The following is a 20796-nucleotide window of genomic DNA, read 5'->3' on the forward strand; positions in this document are numbered from 1 at the left end:
AGATAATTGACCCCTCTCGAATGCTTCTCTACCTAGTATTCGCCGATATTACCGAGTTATTAATTAATTAATCAACCGCTTGATTGGCAACTATCGATCGAAATCAAGACCAGTGAAAGGACGTCTTCTGTTATTGATTGACAATTAGTTGGTATTAAACGAATCTCGATTGATCAATGCCCTCTGTTAACATCATTTCCATGTTCAAATGTAATAATCAAGTTTATCACAGTTTGGAGTAATTAATTTCCTTTAAGAAGTCACTCTTCTGATACGGACATAATTAATTTATGTGCTCCTGCTTAGAGAGGAACATACCAGATGTAAATGAGACAGCAAACTACAAAAATCATTGAAATATACGGTATTCTTATAGTGAATAAAATATGCAGTGTGATTTTTTGACTATTTCAATTAACCAAGGACATTGTTTTTAATCAAAATCTTTATACGTTGATTTCAGGTCACCTTGAGAGAGATGGAGGAACACAAAGCCTCGTTTCATCCGAACGTTTGGTGTTCGCATTTTGAGTTTTCTGGTGACCAAAGGGAGTTGTATAAGTACCTGTTTTTGCCGGGAAAAGACGTGCCGACAGCGAAGGCGAAATCTGCCATCCTGGATGAGAAAGTCTGCACCAAGTGCTCGAGGAACTGCAATACATTGCCAGAGCTGCACAGGCACATGCTGGAATGCGGGGGTGATCAAGCATGGTTATTAGGACTTTTTGGCAACGGGAAGAAAAAGTGCAAGTGGAGACCGTTCGGTAGTCGCAGCAGAAGGAGAAGGCAGAGGGGAATGAAGAGGAACATACAAAACTCTCAAACACCAAGGGTGACTACCCCCAAAGAAAAACAACCGACTGGTCCTAGAGTCAGACCTAGTGACCGTAAGTCTCTTCCCCTAAAATGTATGTGTAAGATACTATTCATAATGTTATTCAATTAACAAAACTTATAGCTTAAGAATTTTAAACGATACGAACTCTTCTGGGAGAAAATGATTTACAATGTGTTTTATAAAATTCGTGTGTTAATTTTAAATTGAGACAGAAGTTCGGGAAGATCTTATTAAATGTAACCTGGGGTGATTAATTAACGACAGAATTTAAGATGAGATTCATGAAGTTAATATTCGCAGTTCTAACATATATTATGAATCTCTTTTTAAATGAAATATGGCTGACACCAATTAAAACTTAATTTCCATAATTTTTGAGATATTAAAAGAAAATATTTCCAGCAGAGTGATAATTGAAGAGAAATTATATACGCAGGCGCACGGAAGTTAATATAAAAAGAACATACAAATATATGAATATTAAAGGAGGTGGAATTTGTTGCATGGGTTCAGAAGAGCGTTTAATTACTGCACTAATTAAAACTTTGTTCCATTTAGTCGAATCACTTATTCGACAACTTCCTATCAACCACGCAGTAATTTCGCCAGCCGACTTAATATCCGGATTAACGTTGAAATCTTATTGCGATTATCGAGCGAATTTAGGAGAAACAGTGATCCCTTAAGACAATTCAACGTTGTCTGGCTATTTCATGTAATGCAACAGTTGCCCTCGAGTAATTAAAAATTCAACAGATCGGAAGGAGTATTATGGCCGTCCATAATATATGACATACGTTTTTCGTGCTCCTTGAATAATGATCATTACTTTGAATCGTTCTTAGTAATTCTAAACTATTTAAAAGAATAAAGCAAGGAGGAAATAAATTTCTACATAACACCAGCTTATATAGAGTGTAGCTAGTAATAATATGTATTCCTATAAAAAATAAATTCGTGGTTTACTAATTGATTACATTTTATTAATTTATAGTTTTATGTGACTTTAATTGTAGGTGAGAGCATTCAGAAGATGTTGGCAAACTTACCCCCTAAAAGGGCCACTAGAAAAGTGATGCAGGATAGTGCACTGAGAACACAGGGTAGACTGCGCAATGTAAGTTACAAATATATAAATTTCACTACTATCTCTACCTTATATTATTTTCCTTCTAAACGTCGTTTAAAAGTTGTCCAACTCTTTCTTAACATTAAAATCATATTTTAATTATTACTAATATGGAATACCAGGTCGTGTCTTTGTTGTCATTTAATTATTGTGGCTTTGTCATCTGCAACGTCTAATCAGATTCCACATTGCCCATCTCTGACACAGCGGATTGTAACTTAGGGTTAAATAAATGAATACCGATTAAAGTATAAACCACCATTTAGGGAAGCTTGCGAATTTCTTCCATAGGTAATGCTAAATGAAAAATGCCACGAGGAAACTAAGATAAGCTCATTCGCTAAAACATCTACATATATTGAATCTAAGTATAAATATATTATCTAAGAATCAGCCAATTGTTTTCTAAAAAATTTTCAGAAAAATCTGTTTTTACCAAAGAGAGTCGACTTAAAACATCTATGAATAATAATATACTTGAGAAGTGCAGATTTTCTTGCAAAACTTCTATTGAATAAAAATCGAATAAAACCAACTTTAATTTTCTTGGATCATGAGGATAGTTCCCCCTTAAATAAAACGGTGTGGCCGGGGGGGGGGGGGGGGGGGTCCTAAAATGAAGGAAGTAAATGGAAAGCATGATGATGATCGAGGGTTCACTGGTCAGCTCGTGCTGACCAGCGACAACCTCACAAACCGGGAAAGTGATCGAAGAAAGCTTTCATCGAATGCCAAGAAATCTGTGGGAAAATGAGCCACGGGGATCCCCTGGTTCAAAGTTTAGAGCTGGGACGGGTATGTATCTGGCTCGAAATTAAGTAAACGAGCCGCAACTAGTCGATGACCCGAATCTCGGCTCGCACGAAAAAGATGAAATTCGATAATGATAAGGCAATAACGCGGCGGACCGGCTCCGGCTGGACGACACGGATATAAGTGGAGTATTGATTACCCAACACGGACGTCTATATGCGCACATACACAAGCAAATATGGAGAAACACGACACGCCAGTATGGCTCTCGCACATTGACATAGAACGTGTCCCGTGGTTACACGGACAGGATGATTTTTTCACTTTCTGGTCGCTTGGTGACCATGTTCCCTCCTCTTTCTAGATCCTTGCTGAGAGGGTACATTAGAGTAGTCACCTTTTGCCGGACTAGAAGTAATCCTAGTATTAGCCCTACGTTTTATGATATGGAGACGGTTTGAATTTTAAAAAAAATAATTTTTCAATTCGAATACTGTTGCGTTAAGATCTTTTTAGCTACTACCCATATCAAAGCTGTCTTATAATTATTTAAGTACAACATTTTTATTTCAAATAAAGTTATGTTATAATCTTTTTAACCACTACTCCCGTCGAAGCTTAGGTTTGAATTATTTTGTTGGGAGAAGAGAAAAAGTTATTCTTGTATAAATCTTGTATACTATATTATAATATTCTACTAAAAACTATTCAAGGGAGATTGTACGACGTTTATACGTATTGCAGAAGCAATTGTGCAATCTAGAAAATGATCCGGGGAATATTATGGTCCAATCCGCCTCAAATCAAGCGTAAAAAGCCTCTTGATTATTCTCAAGCTATCGCCCACTCATTGAGCAGACATAGTACCACGAAGGCTTTACCTATCTGTACAGGTACAAACCAGATCGAGACCTCGAATGGTCGGTGACAATTCCACCGCGTCGCGAATGTCCCGCAACAAGGCGGCCCTGAAGAACAAGCTGCTGAAGAACGCGAAGTCGATCCAGCGGAACCGGTGTCGGATCGACAACATATCGGCGGTGATCGAGAGCGTGGTAAGGAACTACAACCACACGGAGGAGAAGAAATCCACCGAGCAAGAGAAGACCGAGTCGACAAAAGCGGAGGTTGAAAAGGATGCCAAAGAGAAGAAAGACGATGAAGCGAGAAGAGAAACTCAACCGGAACTAGGCGCCAGGACAAAGGTTATGCGAGGACCCAGGATTCTGAATAAAAAGAGGAACATCAAGATCAAGCAAGTGATCAAGAGCCTCGAGCAAGCGAAGAAACCAGGCGGTTTCAAGGCTAGAACCAAGATGGCGGTAAAGAACCCCACTGAGACGAAAGTGGATACCCCCAATGAACCCGTGAAAACCCCAAAGAACATGAAACCTGTGCCCAAAACTAGCGATAAGGATTCAGAATCCGAAATCAGTTCTCCAGAGTCGAAACCCTCCAGTACCCCAACAAAAAACAAGCTGTCTATTCAAACAACTCCTAAAAAGAAGAGGCCGGTGGACCCTGTTGCCTCTTTGAACGCTTCCATCAAAGCGAAGTCGCAGCTCAGAAGTCAGGATGGAAAGTTCGCCAGGAATCCGAACAAGAGTCCTCAAAAGTCGCCGGAGGTGAAATCTCCGGGTCGCCCAGTGACTAAAGGTAAGAGCAACGAAGCTAGTCCAGAGACCGTCACCAGGTCAAAGCTGAGAGGTGTCTTTAAAAGCAAAACCAACGACCAATTGCCGAAGAGGATAACTAGATTGTCTTCAGATAGTGATAAAATGCCAACGTTGGAACCTGCAGTGCAGATGATGTCCAGTAGCGAGGAGGATGTCCAGACCTTACTGAATGACCTGCCAATCCTTTCTCCAGTTACTCCAGCATCAGGCGCAGAGAAGTTATTGCGAGGTAAGAATCTGATTAGTAAGACCGGCGATGACAAAGAGATCCCTAAAAAGGATCAGATTGCGGAGGTAGAGGAGAAAAAGGATGTTGGGAATAGTTCAACCGAAGAGGACAAAGATTTGAAGCAGGTCAAAACGAGGAGACAGAAAGGAGACGTTAAGAATATAGAGAAGAATCTGGAGAACGCTGCCAAGGATGACTCTGTAAAAGAGAAGCCAAACGTTGTTAAGGAGAAGATGAAAAGGAAGAGTGCACCAGGTAGGATAGCGAATGCTGAAGAAAAGAAAGTGAACGCTGTGAAAACTCCAGAAGAAACGACCCCGAAAAAGGACCCGAAGCAGAAAACACTGGAAACCAGGAGCAACTCAAAAGCAAAGTTGGACAAGACTATTATTGATCCTGAAATAAAGATTCAGAACGTACCTTTCGAGGTGAAGAAGCTGATAGGATCCAGCAACAAGGATGATTTGTTGACCAAGTTGGTGTTGACGTCCAGGGTTCCCAGTTCCAAGCGTTGTCTGAGACAACCAGTGTCGAAGCCGAAGGACGAGCCAGGTAAGAGCAAAATTCAGAAAGATTCAGAGTCGGAAAGAATGGTCCCTGATTCAGAATGCATTTCACAAGTGTCAACAAAGAAGGAGAAGCCTGAGTTTAGAAGAAAGTCGTTGAGGAAAACGGAGAAGAAGCCAGAGAAAGACAAGGTTCCAAGTAAGAATGATCAGCTGGATCCAGGAGAGATGAACAAAGTTGTGAACGAAGTAAAGGCACTTGCCAGAGGAAGAAGGAACAGTGGTGGTCTCTCCAATGAGCCTAAATCAATGAGTCCGATAACTTCTGAGGATCTATCTAAAGTAGAAGTCGAATCTCCAGAAGTTGAAAACGAAAACACAGACAATAAAAGGCAAACCAGAGGTTCGTTAATTAATGCTACGGACGGGGATCAGCAGCAGACAAAAGAAACCCCCGTAGAATCAAACGATATGTCCTTGAAGAAGACCACCTCGCTTGGTAAGAGGCGTGGTCGGATTAAATCTAGCAACGACCCCCTCGACAAGAAAAATATTGAGGTGTCTCAGTCGAGGAGCGAAGAGACTGGTAAAAATAGCCCGACTGATGTGGAGTCTTTGAATAAAGATACAGAAAAAAATGAAGGAAATGCGGATGACAAAATAGCAGTGTCGGTGAAGGATAATAGCACCAGCAAGAATACGCAAGAAAAACAAGAAAAGCAAGAGAGTCTGATTAAAATAGATCAATCGAAATTTGAGAAAGAAAAAGCACATGTTAACGTGAAAGTTATAAGTTCAAGCGTGAACCATTTGCAGCTGGAGACTGGTAGCTCCATGGACAGTGGAAAGGAAAATTCTCTTGAAACGGTGGTCACTGTTCAGAAACTGAAAGTTGGTAGGCCAAGAAAATCCTGGGGGCACAAGCGTGAGAAAACGTCGAAGAGGTCACTAAATAACGTGATTGGTATCCTCACAGAAGGCATGAATATCCCCGTGGAGTCCCAGCAAAGCGTGGTTCTGACTGTTCAGACGAGCGTGGGGAATACGACTTCTGAAGAATCTCTTCAAGCCAGCGCTCAGCAACCTGAAGAAGAAGTCTCTAAATTAGTGGATGTGGAAACTAAAGAGAAAATTGAAACTAATCAGGATTCCGATAAACCAGCTGAAGAACTAAGTACCTGTGTTGATACTGCTGAGGAGAAATCACTACCGTCAGCTCCAAAAATCTCAGAAAAGGAACCGACCACTGAGGTACCGTCGACTAAGGCGCAGCAGTCAGAACCGACCTCAAAAGTTAACAAGGAGCCTACCAATGACATCATTTTGGACTTGTCCAGGAGAAAACAGAAAGGAAAAGGCTCTTTCTTAGAGAAAATAGTCTCCAAAATAGCTAAACAGAAGGATGCTTTGTTGGAGGGCGAGGTTGGCTCCTTGTTGGACACAGCTGCTGATGAACTTACTAGTATTCTTGATGAGGTTACTCCTGGTATGGCGGAAGGAGCCGAGTGTTCAGCAGATGGTAAAAATGGCAGAGCTATGATTCAAAGGAAAATTCAAACTGTCAACCGAACGAAAGCGATCAATGAGAACTGTCTATCAGCTCCTGATATAAAATCCAAGGATGGTAAACTTGATAAACAAAAGGAGATGGAAGTTGTCAATGATGTAGCTAGCAGCGAGGAAGAAGTGAAAGGAGAATCCTCTGATGAGAAATGCTGTTTGAATAAAAAAGTTGAATCTGAGACCTCGATGAAGACTTTGTGTACGGAATCTGAATCAGAATCCTTAAACAAAGGAGACAATAATTTACTCGAGTCCAAGGAAACTGTTCCTAGTGATCCGAAGACGCTTGCTGAAGAGACCGCACCTATTCCAAATGGAATTCTGTCGCCAATACCTGAATGGATCTCAGAATATACTACAAATATTTTGATAGAATCGTGTGCAGCCAAACAAGAAAATAAGGCGTTGATGAAGGAAGAGGAGCCAACACTACAGGAGCCGAAGATCGATAAAAAGTCAAAGAAACGGTCGCTGGAAGGAAATTCGCCAAAAAAGAATAAAAGAAAATCTATTGATCGAGCAGACATTGTTGAAAGGAAATCAATTAATGACGAGTCGCATCTTGCTAACATCATGAAGCTGTTGAATAGACCAAGGGAAGTGCCTTCTACCAAAGAAACCATAAATGAAGAGTCTCGTACTGAAAAGGTTCGGGTTGGCAAAAGAAAAACACTGAACGATAATTCTCAGGATGAAGATTTGTCAAGTGTCAGCGAAACCAGTGAAATCTCTACAGCTATGGACAACACTGATGTTGTGAAGAAGTTTAAATCGGGAACTGAGACGACCGTGGAGACACAAGCAATAAAAGTTGAAGAAAGTAAAATAGCGGCTGATGTGTCTAATAGTCCTGTTTCTGCTGAAGAGGAGGTGGCTAAAGCTACGGATGAAGAAAAGATTCAAGGCAACGTTGAGGAGAAGACTTCGGTTATTGATGAGGAGAAGAGTCCAGTTATCGGCGAAGAGAAAACTCCAATTGTCGGCGAAGAGAAGACTTTAGTTGCCAGCGAAGAGAAGACTCCAATCGTTGATGAGGAAAAGACTCAGATCAACATTGAGCCAGAGGAACTCTCACTTCAGCACGCATTGGAGATGAGAAAATCTTCTATTGAAAGATCATTGGAAATAGAATCCGTGAAACGGTTTTCAAAGAGGAGATCACTTGCCGAAGAGAAACTCAATCAAGAAGAAGAAGCATCTTCTAAAACTGTCCCAGAGACGGTTGAGACCACAAGAAGAAGATCTTTGAGATCAAAATTAAATCTTCAATCAAATAACGAAGAGGAAATGCCAAAAGAAAATGAGAATGTCGTTGCTGGTAATGATATGGTAATACAGACTGCTGAAGAGACTACAAAGAATATGGCAGAAAAGGATGATACTTTGGTGGAAGCATTACCCTCTGTTGCAACAGAATCAAATATTGTTAAAGACGAGACTCGACCCCAAATCATACAGAATCACAAGACAGCTATAAAAGGAGATAGTGGAACTGCATCAGAACTTAGCCTGAAAGAATCTCAAAAAACGACGGATGCAATCCCGAAAGTACTCAAGAAACGTGGTCGCAAGAAGAAAGTGGTCAGTGAACCTGCTACCATACCCAGTCATGTTGAAGAAACTTCCAAAGTAAAAGCGCAACCTGTTGACCCAGAACCAGTTGCCAGTAATCAGGTTCCTAGCAGAAAATCCTTGAGAGTGAGCCGGACCACCGAGGAAACTGAAGATCTTCGAAATTTAGATAACTTTAAAGTTCCAGAGCTAACAGAGATACTTCAACATACTAAGAAGAGGACGTTCAAGAGAAAGTCAACCATTGATGAGCATATTGAAACTCAAAACAACCCTTCTCTGGTGGAATCTGAAGTAAACAATGTTGAAAGCCATGAGATTGACACTGAGAAGGAGGAGGAACCTGAAAATTTGCAAAAGGACTTACAAGAAGGTCGAAAACGTTCCAAGAGCTGCAACAAGCTTCTGCTTGAAAGATCCAGCTCCTCTGGATCAATTGATTTAAGTCAAACTAATAGGACAAGATCTTCAAAGCGAAAACAGTTGTCGTCTGAAGATCTGTCAGAGCAAGAGAACCAGAACCATCGACCAGAAAGCGTGGATAATTTGTCCGAAAGCTCTTGCGTCAGCGAGTCGAGTTATTTCAGAAAGAAACGGTTCTCGAAGAAGAAGAAAGGCTTCGAGCAGTCTACTGAAGATGTTCAAACAGAAACTTCGGTTACCGATTCTGAGTTCACAGATACACAAAAGAACACTGACAGACGGCAAAGTTTGACTAGACGAGCAAAGAAGAACATATCCTTCTTTGAAGACCAGTTTGACCTTGTCGATGAATTTGACATACCTATGGACATCCAGGATTGCTTGGATCAGGAAGAAACTCCGAAAATCATTCCACAGGATTTGGTGGTAAAATTGGTTCCTACGAATGATAAGATTGATGAGGAAGTAACGCTAAGCGACACTAACAAAAAGAACGATAAGGAAGAAAGGGTAATAGAGAAGGAAGACGCAGCGATAGAGAAGGAAGACGCAACGATAGAGAAGGAAGGCGCAGCGATAGAGAAGGAAGAAGCTGCGATAGAGAAGGAAGAAGCTGCGATAGAGAAGGAAGAAGCTGCGATAGAGAAGGAAGAAGCTGCGATAGAGAAGGAAGACGCAGCAATAGAGTCTGCACAGCCTGAGAAATCTGCAGAATCTGAGAAATCGGTTGTAGAAGAAAAGAAAGAAGAGAAAGAAGACAACGAAGAGCCGAAGGATGTTGAGAAAATGGAAGTTAAAGCAGATGACGCTTCTCAGACACAGGAAGATTTCCAGACACCCAAAAAACGAGCAGCAGGTAACTTCGTAGTGGTACATAAGAAGACAGGTGAGATTCTGATCGTAGAGAAGAGGAAGAAGCTAACGAAGGAAGCGGCCAGGTTCTTTTGTGATGTCTGTGCAACCAGTTTCACCAGGAAAAGTTCCCTGAAGAAGCACAACTTATCTCAGTCTCACTTACTACAAATAATTAATTCCAAGAAAGAGAAAACGGCCAATGAAAGCAGCGACGAAGTAAGTAGCGCTATCTGGAAAAATGAACAATCGAGTAAGGATGAAAGTCTGAGCGACGAGAGTAAGACGTCTACTAATGAATCTATGAACACCTCGCAAGAGTATAGTACTGAGAGAAAGTCTAATTCTCCTGTACCTGACATCTCAGAGGAGCTGGGTAGCTTAAGAAGATTGGAAGATGATGTTCATACAGCTACAGTGGAGCAAGAATTACTGATCGATCCTCAAATGAAACAGCGTACCCTGGAGGATGAACTCCTGGACGAAGAGATCTGCAAGATCACTGAGAACATGAGTCACGATGAGTACGTGCTTACTGAACATACCAGTCCCCTTCCGGAATGCACCTCGACGCCTATAAAGGCAGAGACAAAGAAAGAAGATGAAACAGAGAAGAAGAAAAAGAAACACGAGAAGAAAAAGGACAAAGGAAAAAAGAAGAAGAATTTGGTCGACGAAAATCTGCCTTCTGATACTTCTGACCCGGAAGTACTCTTAGACTCAGAGTCTTCGTTCATAGACTCTTCTGAGACCTCAATTATTGAAAATCAAGTTTTGCAAAATGCTGAAGATAAACATGTTTCTACGAAGAGTGTAGATCTAATAGAAAAGGAGGAGACGTTCAAGAAGAAACAATGGCATGCAGACGATATCTTTGTAACAGGCGAGATTCGTGATATGGAAACTGTGAAGCTGAACGGACAAAAGGAGGCGATTGAGTGTTCTGATAGCCAGCTGTATGATCTGATAGAGCATTCTGCTAAGAAGACTGAGAATTTCCTAGACACTGATGTGGACAATAATCCTACCTCACAAAATAATCAATCGCACGAACCTCTGAGCCTAGAACATACCATAAATAAATGTGGCGAGGAATATCCTAAAGAATCAGACAGCAACAGCAACGAAGTAGAAACCTTCGGAGAGACTGATAGTTCTTATAATCCTGAACATCACGTAGAAAAAGAGTTCATTGCCGAAATAGACCGCTCAAAACCCGAAATCGAGCAATCTGATGCAAGCATGAACGTAGACTTGTTTAATAACCTGGAGGAGGTACATCAAGCAAATCATGTTAAGAACAAGATGGAAACAGATCAGGCTAGGTTAAATGATTCATTTAACCATCAAAATATTTCCTTGGTTACAGAAAATAAGATGAAGACTGCTCCAGGTTTGCAAAACGAGTCTACAAAGACTTCGAGACACAGTAAAACCAAGAAAAGCAAAAATAAGAAGTATGCAGAACAGACAGACATCTCGCTTGATGTTTCGCCTGTAAAGAAAACAAGCAAGTCCAAGGTTAATCAAAATAAACAACTCCAGAAAGAATATGAAAAGCCTTCAGAGATTGCAAACAATCCGATTGTAAACGAAGAGTCATCCGATTGTTCTAAAATTTTAGGACATCATGAAAGTGAGAACGAAAAAACAGAGTCATTCTCGTGTGACTCGCAAATAGAGAAAAATGTAATCCAGGTTTCTAGCGATACTGAGCACAAATTCAACGAAGACGTTCTCGACAGTTCGAAATTTTATTCTAATGTGGACAACTTGTTGAACAAATCGGTAGAGAAGGATCATAACTGCAATGACGGAGATGAAGTAAAGCCTTTCCAGGAGATGGACGAAGCGTCATTATCCAGTCTTGATGACAAACCTCTGTCAGAGATTTTATTGATGGCCGAAGAGAAATTGCAAGCAGAAAAGAAACAAGGAAAGGTAGAACAGCCTCCGAGTTTTTTGAAGAATTATGAAGAGTTAAAGCCTGAAGAAATAATAGAAAATCAAGATACTATTTCGGAAAATATGGAGGCAGACACTCATGTTGGTACTCCAAAATCTATCGATGGAGAACCAACGAATGTGGAAGTGAGTGCTCTTGAAATTTCATCTGAAAACGAGTCTGAAGTATTAAAGCCAGCGAAGGATTCTGATAAAGATACGGACAAGATTTCATCAGAGTATGAAAACACAGAGACTATTCCAGAGGTGAAGGACACTCCAAACGACAAGGAGCCGAAAGCACTTAGCAATGGTCGAAAATCTAATGTGAGCGAGCGTCAGAATTCGAATAGAAAGTCATCGAAGTTGCACAAACACAACAGTAAGGATGTGCACCGAAAATCTAGGAACAAAAAGATATCCCAAAGAAGTAAAATTGTTGGCCTCACCAGTGACAGTGATGATAGCGACACGGAAGACAAGATAGAGTCTCAAAACAAAAGCAAAATTGTTACAAGCGTATTCGGAAGAGTCTTCGGTGGTGAGAAGACCGATAAGGTCAAAGAGGTTCTCAACGATTGGGTGTCCAAGTCAGAAGATGACTCGGACGCGTCAAGATCTGACAGTCATCATAATCTGAAGATCAAAGAAGGCTTGGATAATAAACATGAGGACAAGAACGCTAAAAGGCATTCTGTGTCATCATCTTCCCACACAAACCAAAAGAAACGAACAGGCAAGAAGTCAAGGAAGAACTCCTCCTCTGATAAGGTTAAGGATCAAGTTACTACGACCGAAGATCATGAGGAACAACGTTTTGGTAAACACGCTAAGTCAAAGAACTCTAGCAATAAGAAAAAAAGCGATACAGAGACGTCCAATTACTACTTTTTAGTTCTGCCTCCCACCAGTTGCAGACCCAGTAAAAAGAGAGCTGAAGAGAGGATCTCCAGAGCCTTCGAAGATGATACATTTGACTCTTACGGCAATAAGGTCCAAAAGAATAAGCAGAAAGAAGTTAACTATGATTTAAGAAACCAGGGAAAGGACTCAGGTGTCAAAGACAATGGTTATGGATGCTTGAATTATGAAGACGACCCATCAAAGTTGGAAGCCCCGGAGGAAACCGCAGAAGATAATCGCAAGCTGAACAAGAAAAGGAAGTTATCTGCTTCTAGGAAAGGTAAAAGCAAAAATGATGAAAATAGTTGGAGAGACTCTATGGAGAAGAGTACAGAGAAGAGCACCAAGGACTCTGAAGAAGAAGACGATTGTTTCCTAAAGGATCTGTCGGAGAGAGATACGTTGACCAATCAATTGTCTGTAGATTTGCAGTCTTCAAGCAGTTGCAGTAGTCTGGCTCAAAGCGACGCAAGGAACAGATCACCCAGTGTGGATAGGAATTCTCATACCACCAGAGATTCTGACATTGACGAGGAAGAAGATAATGAAGAAGAATTAGGGCACAGGAGAATATCGCCTCTATTTGTTTGTGGAACACCTAGAAGCTCTATCGAGAGTAGTTCGAATAGCGAGAACGAAGAGGAAGATGAGAAAATGGCTGTCAGCGAAGTCACAGGAAGGAAGAGAAGTTCCAGCGAATTTTCCAGCGGAAAGATAGTTATCCGATCACCCTCTTCCACTCATAAGACTGAAATGGTGACCATTGCTCCCACCGATGCAATTGAGGACAATGCATTGGATGTTCCTCAAGAAATAGAGGCTGCCAAACCCAGGCAAGGAAAGGTGTTAAACTTTGACGAAGAACTGTTTGTTGAGTGCTGCTCCAGATTGAAAGCTACCACTGAGAACGAGTTAAGAGGAGCCAAGAAGATCAAATTAGATCATAACGACAGTTACCATAGGAAAGAGGATCAGCATCTAGGATTCAGAGGACCCAGAGATCGGTGGAGAGATGTTGAAAGCCAAAATAGCCTTGGAAGTCTTCTGGAGTCCGTTAATCAGGTGAGTATTTGAATAAAGTGTCGAAACTGCATGCTTTGCAATTTGGAGTTTAATCGTCGTTTTAAATTTCATAAGAGATCGCGATGAAGAAGACTCAATAGTGCGTGAATTTTTTGTATTAAGTTGCTGCAATGCTTAGTAAGGATTCCAAATAAAAAAAAAACGTTCTACATATTTGAATTCTGAATTTAAAATGTTTAATGGCTTTGCATTGACTTAACACTATTGTATCGTATTTAAAAAATAATCTTGTAATATTGTACCAAGTAAGAGAATGTGTTTAATTAAAAGTTCTACGGTAAGTTGAGAACATTCTGGAGCATTCTTGACTCCAGAAGATGTTTACTCTAGTTTTGTAAAATTTTAAAAAGTTCACTGTTTCACAATAACACTACACATTGCATGCAGTCTTTCTTTCCTTTTTCATTTTTTTTCCATTTTTATGCCATTGCTTTATGATCTCACTCAGTGTGCTCTATGTTTTTCTTATAAAAAAAGCTTTTGATTCTGCAGGTTTCATTTTCTTTTATACATGCTCATGGAATTTTTATTTGTAGGGGTGTCTCCTGAACAATGATTTTTATTTTTCTGACTAAATATCTTCGCTTATCACTCTTTCGCAATTTTCTTAAAACAATATAAAAGCGTAAAAATTTGTACAAAATTGTTCAGAGAAATTTGAAAAATGTTATACAAGTTCTTCATAAAAATTATAACATTTAGCAGCTATTGTATTTTTAATTAAGTTCGACCCCAATTTACATTTTGAAATACGTTTTATGATGACATGGATTACACCCTTACATGGAATTCCACAAAGGAAATACTTTATACATTATTGTGATAATGTTTGCAGGACCTATGAACCAGCTTTATACAGACAATGTCTCTCAGTATGCATGCAAAAGGTAGTTCTCTCATTCCTTCGACATTTCTTAGTGTGTACGGTAGTTATGACATTTGTCTGCCATTTCAACGATATAAGATTGTTCGTTTTGATCATACCAATAACAAAATACGACCGCTAATAAATAATTTTTAATTACACTCTCGATTCATTCACTTTGTCATCTTACAATTATAGTTTCATACTTGTATAATTTTCATATTCATTCCATTATTTTAAGAACAAAAACTTACAGCTTTCCTTTTTTTCGTAGAAAAGAATGTTCAGCTTGGCATTGCTAACCCTCCTCATTAATTTTAACATTACACTTACCGGTATACAGTCTTCTTCCTGATCTTGTCAATCTGAAATCAATCCAAAACATTGATCTCGTTTTAAACTTCCTCAAAGAAATTTGGTTATTAATATAAGAAGATAGAATCTAATTAGTTAACATATATTTGACAGTTACAAAATGGTCCATTTAAATTACAAGTATTATATGAATATATTCTACATAGTTTTTATTCACTCAGAAATCTTTAGCAGGTTTAAAAATGGTCCACTTTGTACATTCACGGAGACTAAAAGCAGCGCTAAAGATACTTCGAGTTTCACTTGCAGGGTACAAGAGCTTAAATTCGTCAATATTTAATAAATTCAAATGATTTCAGTTACTTGGCGAAGAGATGTACAGTGCCAGAGAAAGGGGTTACCAAAAGCGAGGAGGTCGAAATCTCAGAAGCGAACATTCCAGCAGATCAGCCAGCCCAGATATGTCTAGAGCTGAGAATCTTGGGTATGAGGACAGTCTGGATGTAGCATTTGAACACAACAACAAGCTCAGAGATAAGATCCAACAACGTATGAGGGAGAGCGAAAGTTTGATAGCCAGTACTTTTGGTCATAAGAACGAGAACGAGATCGCAGATGGTGAACACTCATTGAAAAACGCTGAACAAGACATTATGAGAAATTCTTACACTCATATGACAGGCGAGGGTCCCTTGACTGTTACTAATCTCTCAAATGGAGACTACAGCAATGATTTGCATGTCAGATGTTTGCAAGAACAAAACTCTGGAAAACTGAATTTGGATTCTCCAGGGTTCAAAAGTAAAATGAATTCCGCACTGGGTGGTTTGTTAGACAAAGCTTTATCCAATCTGCTCCACAATAATGGAAAGCATGATCACAAGTAAGTAATTTCTTCTACATTAGAATGTAACAGATGCCAGTAAATTCATAATTATAATTATTTGAAAACAATTGTTATTAATCTAATCGTTACATTTTGTCTATATTATACTAATTTTGTTTACAGTGGTTCAACGCCAATGAAAGTTCTAGCAGAGCTAGCCTGTGCCCGGGCACCAACTTCCACAACAGGAGATCCAACCTCCCAGGAAGACATTCAATCTTCGATAAAATCCAGTTCGCCGACCAAGGAGTCCAACCCTGACGCGATTCCATTGGCTGTCACCAAAGACTTACAGAAAAAGATTAGGAATCCAATCAAGGAACTGTTTGAAAGGAAGAAGGAGATGAACGAAAGAAAGCAACAGGAGAAATCTAAGACGGAAGCTGCTCTTCGGGAGTTGAATGTGCACAGACAGCGTAAGACTAAGAAGACCAAGAAACACCAAGACTTTCCTCTGATCCGTCGCAACGACCATGGGGGGCTAGTTGAAAGGAAGAAACGTCGAGACGGCTTTGAAAGAAAAGAAGAATTTGCATCAGACAGAATAAAGGATGTCTACGAGTTTGACGAGGAGGAGAGTCAAATGGAAACCAACCTGGGCGGTGTAATGTCCTACAGAAACAGACCAAGCTATGAAGTGAGTTGTTTAAGGACTAAAGATATAGATATGGCAGGACTAATGTCCAAGACAATCGGCGATAGCCTGGAGAATGGGAAAACTGGTGATGCATTGAGCACTAGGCTGGAGTCAATGATAGACAGGAAATTTAAAGAGCTAGAGAAATTCGCTCCAAAGACGAAAGGTGCACTAAAGGCTTTCCAGGGCGAAGAACAGCGGCAGATCACTGGACCTATGGATGAGTTTGTTGAGAGAAAGCAACAGAAACCAAAACGAGTTGTAGAGCAGAACCTGAAGCACTCGAAACTGAAGAAACGTAGTAAGAACCTTAAGAAGAAGACCAGAAACGCCTGGTACGAAAACGATAGCTCTGACGAGTATAGGACTGCGGTGAAAGCCGAAGACGTCGGTGTAGGGATCTCGAAGAGCCAGAGAACCTGTTCCAAAGGCAAGCAAAACATTTTTGCAGAGTTGTACACCTCGTCGGAGAGCGAGTTTGATGACGAGGGTGTGGATTATGAGACGAAGAAACAAAGAAAGGCGAGAAAGGTTTCGAAGAAGGTAATAGATCTTGGAAACATTGGACAGAGCCAGGAGATAATTGAGGATTACCATTTGGAGAATGAGAACGAGTTGAGGGACGACGATCGTAACAAAAATGACTGTGACAATAAGAAATCGGAGTCAGAGATGTCGGATCAACCTTTGGTAATCGATGAAAGAAAGGATTCGGACGAGCAAAGGATCAGTGACGAAGAGACTGAAAATCAATACGAAAGAAACTTTGAATTAGATGACTTATACAGGGAGGACAGTTCAGTGGCTGATTCGGATGCGGAAGAGCCAATGATTACAGAAGTTCAAAATGTTCTAAATGAACCAAACGAGAAGAACCTGTCTCCAGAGAAAGCAGATGACCAGGTAGAATACTCAAGAGAAGATGAGCTTATTCCATTGGAAGAGGCCTTGGACCTTCTGGATCAAACAGACGCTAATCTAAAAACAAGCTACGATAATTTGAACAAAGAGGTGCAGCCCGAAGAGCAAATCAATACTGTAGCGTCGATAGAACCTGTGGACGAACACTTCGATCCAGTTCAAGAAACAGCAGACAAGAGTTCCAGTCCTGAGGAAGAGCAAGACGAAGAGGGTGATGATGATGTGTTGGCGTTGCCAGAAAAACTCTCCACCAATGAGAAACCGCAAAAGGAATCTGAAAACCTTCCACTTCACGTGTTTCTGAGTAGAAAGGTCCAGGAATCGAAGAAACGAAAGGAGCAACAGTTGAAGAAGATTCAAGAAGAACAAGAAAGGATCTTAATGGATTTCCAACCCACCAGGAGGCAAAGAAAATGCGCTATCGGTAAGCAGGGTCTCTTGGCAGAAATAAGCAGTTCGGATGAAGAAATAAGCCTCAAGGACAGCAAGAGATCCGGTGACAAATCGGATCACGAGAAACAACGCAAACAAAAACGGGAGTCTAAAGAGAAACGCAAGGAACGATATATAGAAAAGAAGCATGAACAAATGATAGCTAAAGAACAAAAAGCTATAGAGGATGAAATCTTGCGAGAACTTGGAAAGAAGAAGGAATCTCTTACGCAGAATACTGCAGACGTAACAGCAGACTTCGACGAGAAAAATGAGCCAAGAGATACAGAGTTAATGGAGAACAAGGTTACTCAGGAACAAGCACGAAAGAAGAAACACCAAGCGAAAGAGAAGCTGAAGAGACAGAACAAAACAGAGGATGACGCAAGTGTTAAGAAAAACAATGAAGAGCTAAGCGACGTTGAGAACAATTGTAACAGATCCACTCATGCAGAAAGCAACCAGGAGAGCGAGGACAAGCAGGAATCTCCTAATAAGCAGAAGAAACATTCAAAATCGCCGATGAAATCTAAGAAGAATTCGAAAGGAGAGACAAAAATTGCAACATCAGGTAAAAAAGGGAAGAATTCGACTTCTGAAAAGTCTAGAAGCAGAACGGATACAAAGGGATCAAAGGATAAAGAGCGCAGATCCTCTAGCGGTCGGAGAGATTCGGATGATGAAGAATTGAAGACCACCAAATCATGGAACAAAGTGGAAGAGGGTGTTGGAGTGGCTATTGGTCGACGAAAACGTGCTGCTGCCAATCAGCTGTATTACTGGTCCAGTTCTAGTGATGAAGAAGAAATACTGGAGATGGTTCCTACTGTGGAGGAAGAGGAAGATGACAGACAGGAGCAACATGGCTGGATCGTAGGGGATTCCCACAAGAGAATGATAACTATGCTAGCCATGGAGAAACAGTTAAAAGAGAAAAGAAGAAGAAGCGAGGACGAATTTGAACCTGGCAAGGCGAAAAGCAAGAAACACAGAAACAGCACCTCTTGATACGTGTTTCATGATTAGGTTTGTTTAAATATTTGAAGGTATTGGAGAATTTTTAGATATTTCCTCTTTAATCAGGAGAACAGTGGTCTTCGGAGGACAGTGATTGCTAAGAATGAAAGAAATTCAATTCCTCGAATAAGAGGAACACATTTTCTGGGTTATCACATTGTGTCTCCCCAGAAATCAAAGAAAGCGTATGTCAGGATTCTAGATGAGAAAAATAGGAGAGGGACTTTTGTAACAAGTAATAGCGTAACTAGGTCTTTTGATACTAGTCTTAGGTTTGTGGTAACCGAAGAAATTCAGTTCATCGAAGTAGATGAATCAAGTTGCCATGCTGCAACAAGGACTCTAAATAAAACAATTTTTAGTCTGTTCGTATCTGGTAGAGCGAAAATTTGGGATTAGCTAATTAGGGGATGAACTGTGTCGTAGAAAGAGAGGAGATGAATCTGGTAGCTTTCTGTGTTCTTTATCGAATAGGCAAAAGGACACATCGGCGTCGAATTTAATTTCTTTTTCTCTTTTAAACATTCTTTTAATTCACGGCAAATGATCTTACTCGTAGACACATGGCGTTTAAATTGTCATAATCGACGCTTATTTGTTCTATCGAACGATGAACAAAATCGCAATGTACTGCCAAGAAGAAATTCGACTTCTTTCGTTGACGCATTCTACCGAGATGTTAATTTTCTTTTTGTTTGTGTTTTTTATGAGAAAGAAGATCGGGGCAGGTTAGGTTAATCTTGTACATAGCAGCTTGGCGTTCACGTTAAAAGGCAAGCTCGTATTTACATTAAGGGATAATTATGATTCCAAGCTCTTATAAATATTATAAATATTACCTACCGTTAGACTGAATGTGAGAAATAGCGGAATTAATTAAATGAGAAACTGACAAAAAAAATTGTATGAAAATAAAAAAGAGCACCTTTAGACAATACCTAGAACATTTGTAATGTTTAGTTATCCTTAGTGGATGATCTTTAGGTGACTGATCAAAAATATTATTAAAAAAAAAGAAAGGAAGTGAAATGTATTAAGTTGGTACACGAAACGGAAATGGGGTAGGGGAAAGAGGGCGGCAAATTTAATTGTTTGAAGGACGATTGTAAACTGGGGTCCAATCGAGTATAGCGCTTTCGCTGGCTTTTGTTTTCTTGTGATCGTACATATCGCGAAATTTGAAAAGAAGAAACACGAAAACATGGTCGGCTTTATTCGGCCGTACGAGTTTTTCCTTTTCGTAGTCGTTTGTAATAAAAAACCAGGAGTTTCGAGGATTTGCTTTGCGCGTTCATAACCATTTCAATGCAAAACCTCTTGTTTCCGTTTGATGCGTTCGAATTCCTAGATCTCATGTTGCGTCATCAATGATTTTGTGATGATCGCCACGTATTTAAGGAATATACAAGCTTACAATAAACAAAGCAGAGGAGAAACGATAGAAAACTTTCCTTTCGTACGCCTAGTTGATGCACATAATACTAAGTACCGTAGTTTTTCATATGGTATAAATATAAATAATAATATATATATATATATACGTACATATATATGTACACATACATATATATATATAAGTACATAAATAAATGAGATGAAGATTATATATATATATATATATATATTCATGTTTACATATGTGTATGTATATATATATGTATATATACATATATATATGTGTATACGTATATATAAATATGAATATAAATATGAGAGAATAAATTGAATGTATAACAGAAACAATTAAAAAAAAAGATTATAGACTTTAATGTAAATGTACTGCCATAATCATATTATTATATACGAAAGCCTATGCGAATAGTTATTAATTATTATATTCCTGTAAAGATGAACAACCAGAACGACAGCGATGACAAGATGAAAAGAAATATTTAGCACAAAACTAGACAACAATCCAATGTAAATAGAGCATATTTTCAATGTGTCTGGAAAAGTATGTTTTGTAATATAAGGATTGCAAAGGAAAAATAAAATTATTAAAGAATCACATCCTAATGGTACGTGTTATGGAATGAATGAGGAACCTTGCTTGCGAAGCATGATCAAACGCAGATGTCATACGTTATTTTGCATTGTAACGTGTATGTACAGGGTATCTCGAAGTTGTGGTACACACGGAATAGCTTTGGTGTAGCAAATTTCAAATGAATTTCAATAAACCTTCATTGATCTGAGTTTTCTTCTTGAAAATAATTATAGTCGACATTAAATATAAATAAGGGAACTCGTTG

The 20796-nt window shown here is 39.6% G+C and overlaps 1 protein-coding gene across 2 annotated transcripts in view; it reads left to right on the top strand.

The window, feature by feature from the left end:
• Positions 1–20733, top strand: part of LOC144473143 (uncharacterized) — an 89933-nt gene extending 69200 nt beyond the window's left edge. Inside the window, exons 5-9 of one of the 2 annotated variants that reach the window (XM_078186762.1) lie at positions 464–908; positions 1855–1955; positions 3614–13450; positions 15011–15534; positions 15661–20733. In XM_078186762.1, the coding sequence (XP_078042888.1) occupies positions 464–908; positions 1855–1955; positions 3614–13450; positions 15011–15534; positions 15661–18535 (13782 nt within the window). In that variant the 3' untranslated portion in view covers positions 18536–20733. The remainder of the gene's footprint in view (positions 1–463; positions 909–1854; positions 1956–3613; positions 13451–15010; positions 15535–15660) is intronic. The other variant, XM_078186763.1, reaches the window with a different exon arrangement.
• The last annotated feature ends 63 nt before the right edge of the window (positions 20734–20796 follow it).

Source organism: Augochlora pura, chromosome 7, assembly GCF_028453695.1.
Source record: "Augochlora pura isolate Apur16 chromosome 7, APUR_v2.2.1, whole genome shotgun sequence".
Classification (NCBI taxonomy): domain Eukaryota; kingdom Metazoa; phylum Arthropoda; class Insecta; order Hymenoptera; family Halictidae; genus Augochlora; species Augochlora pura.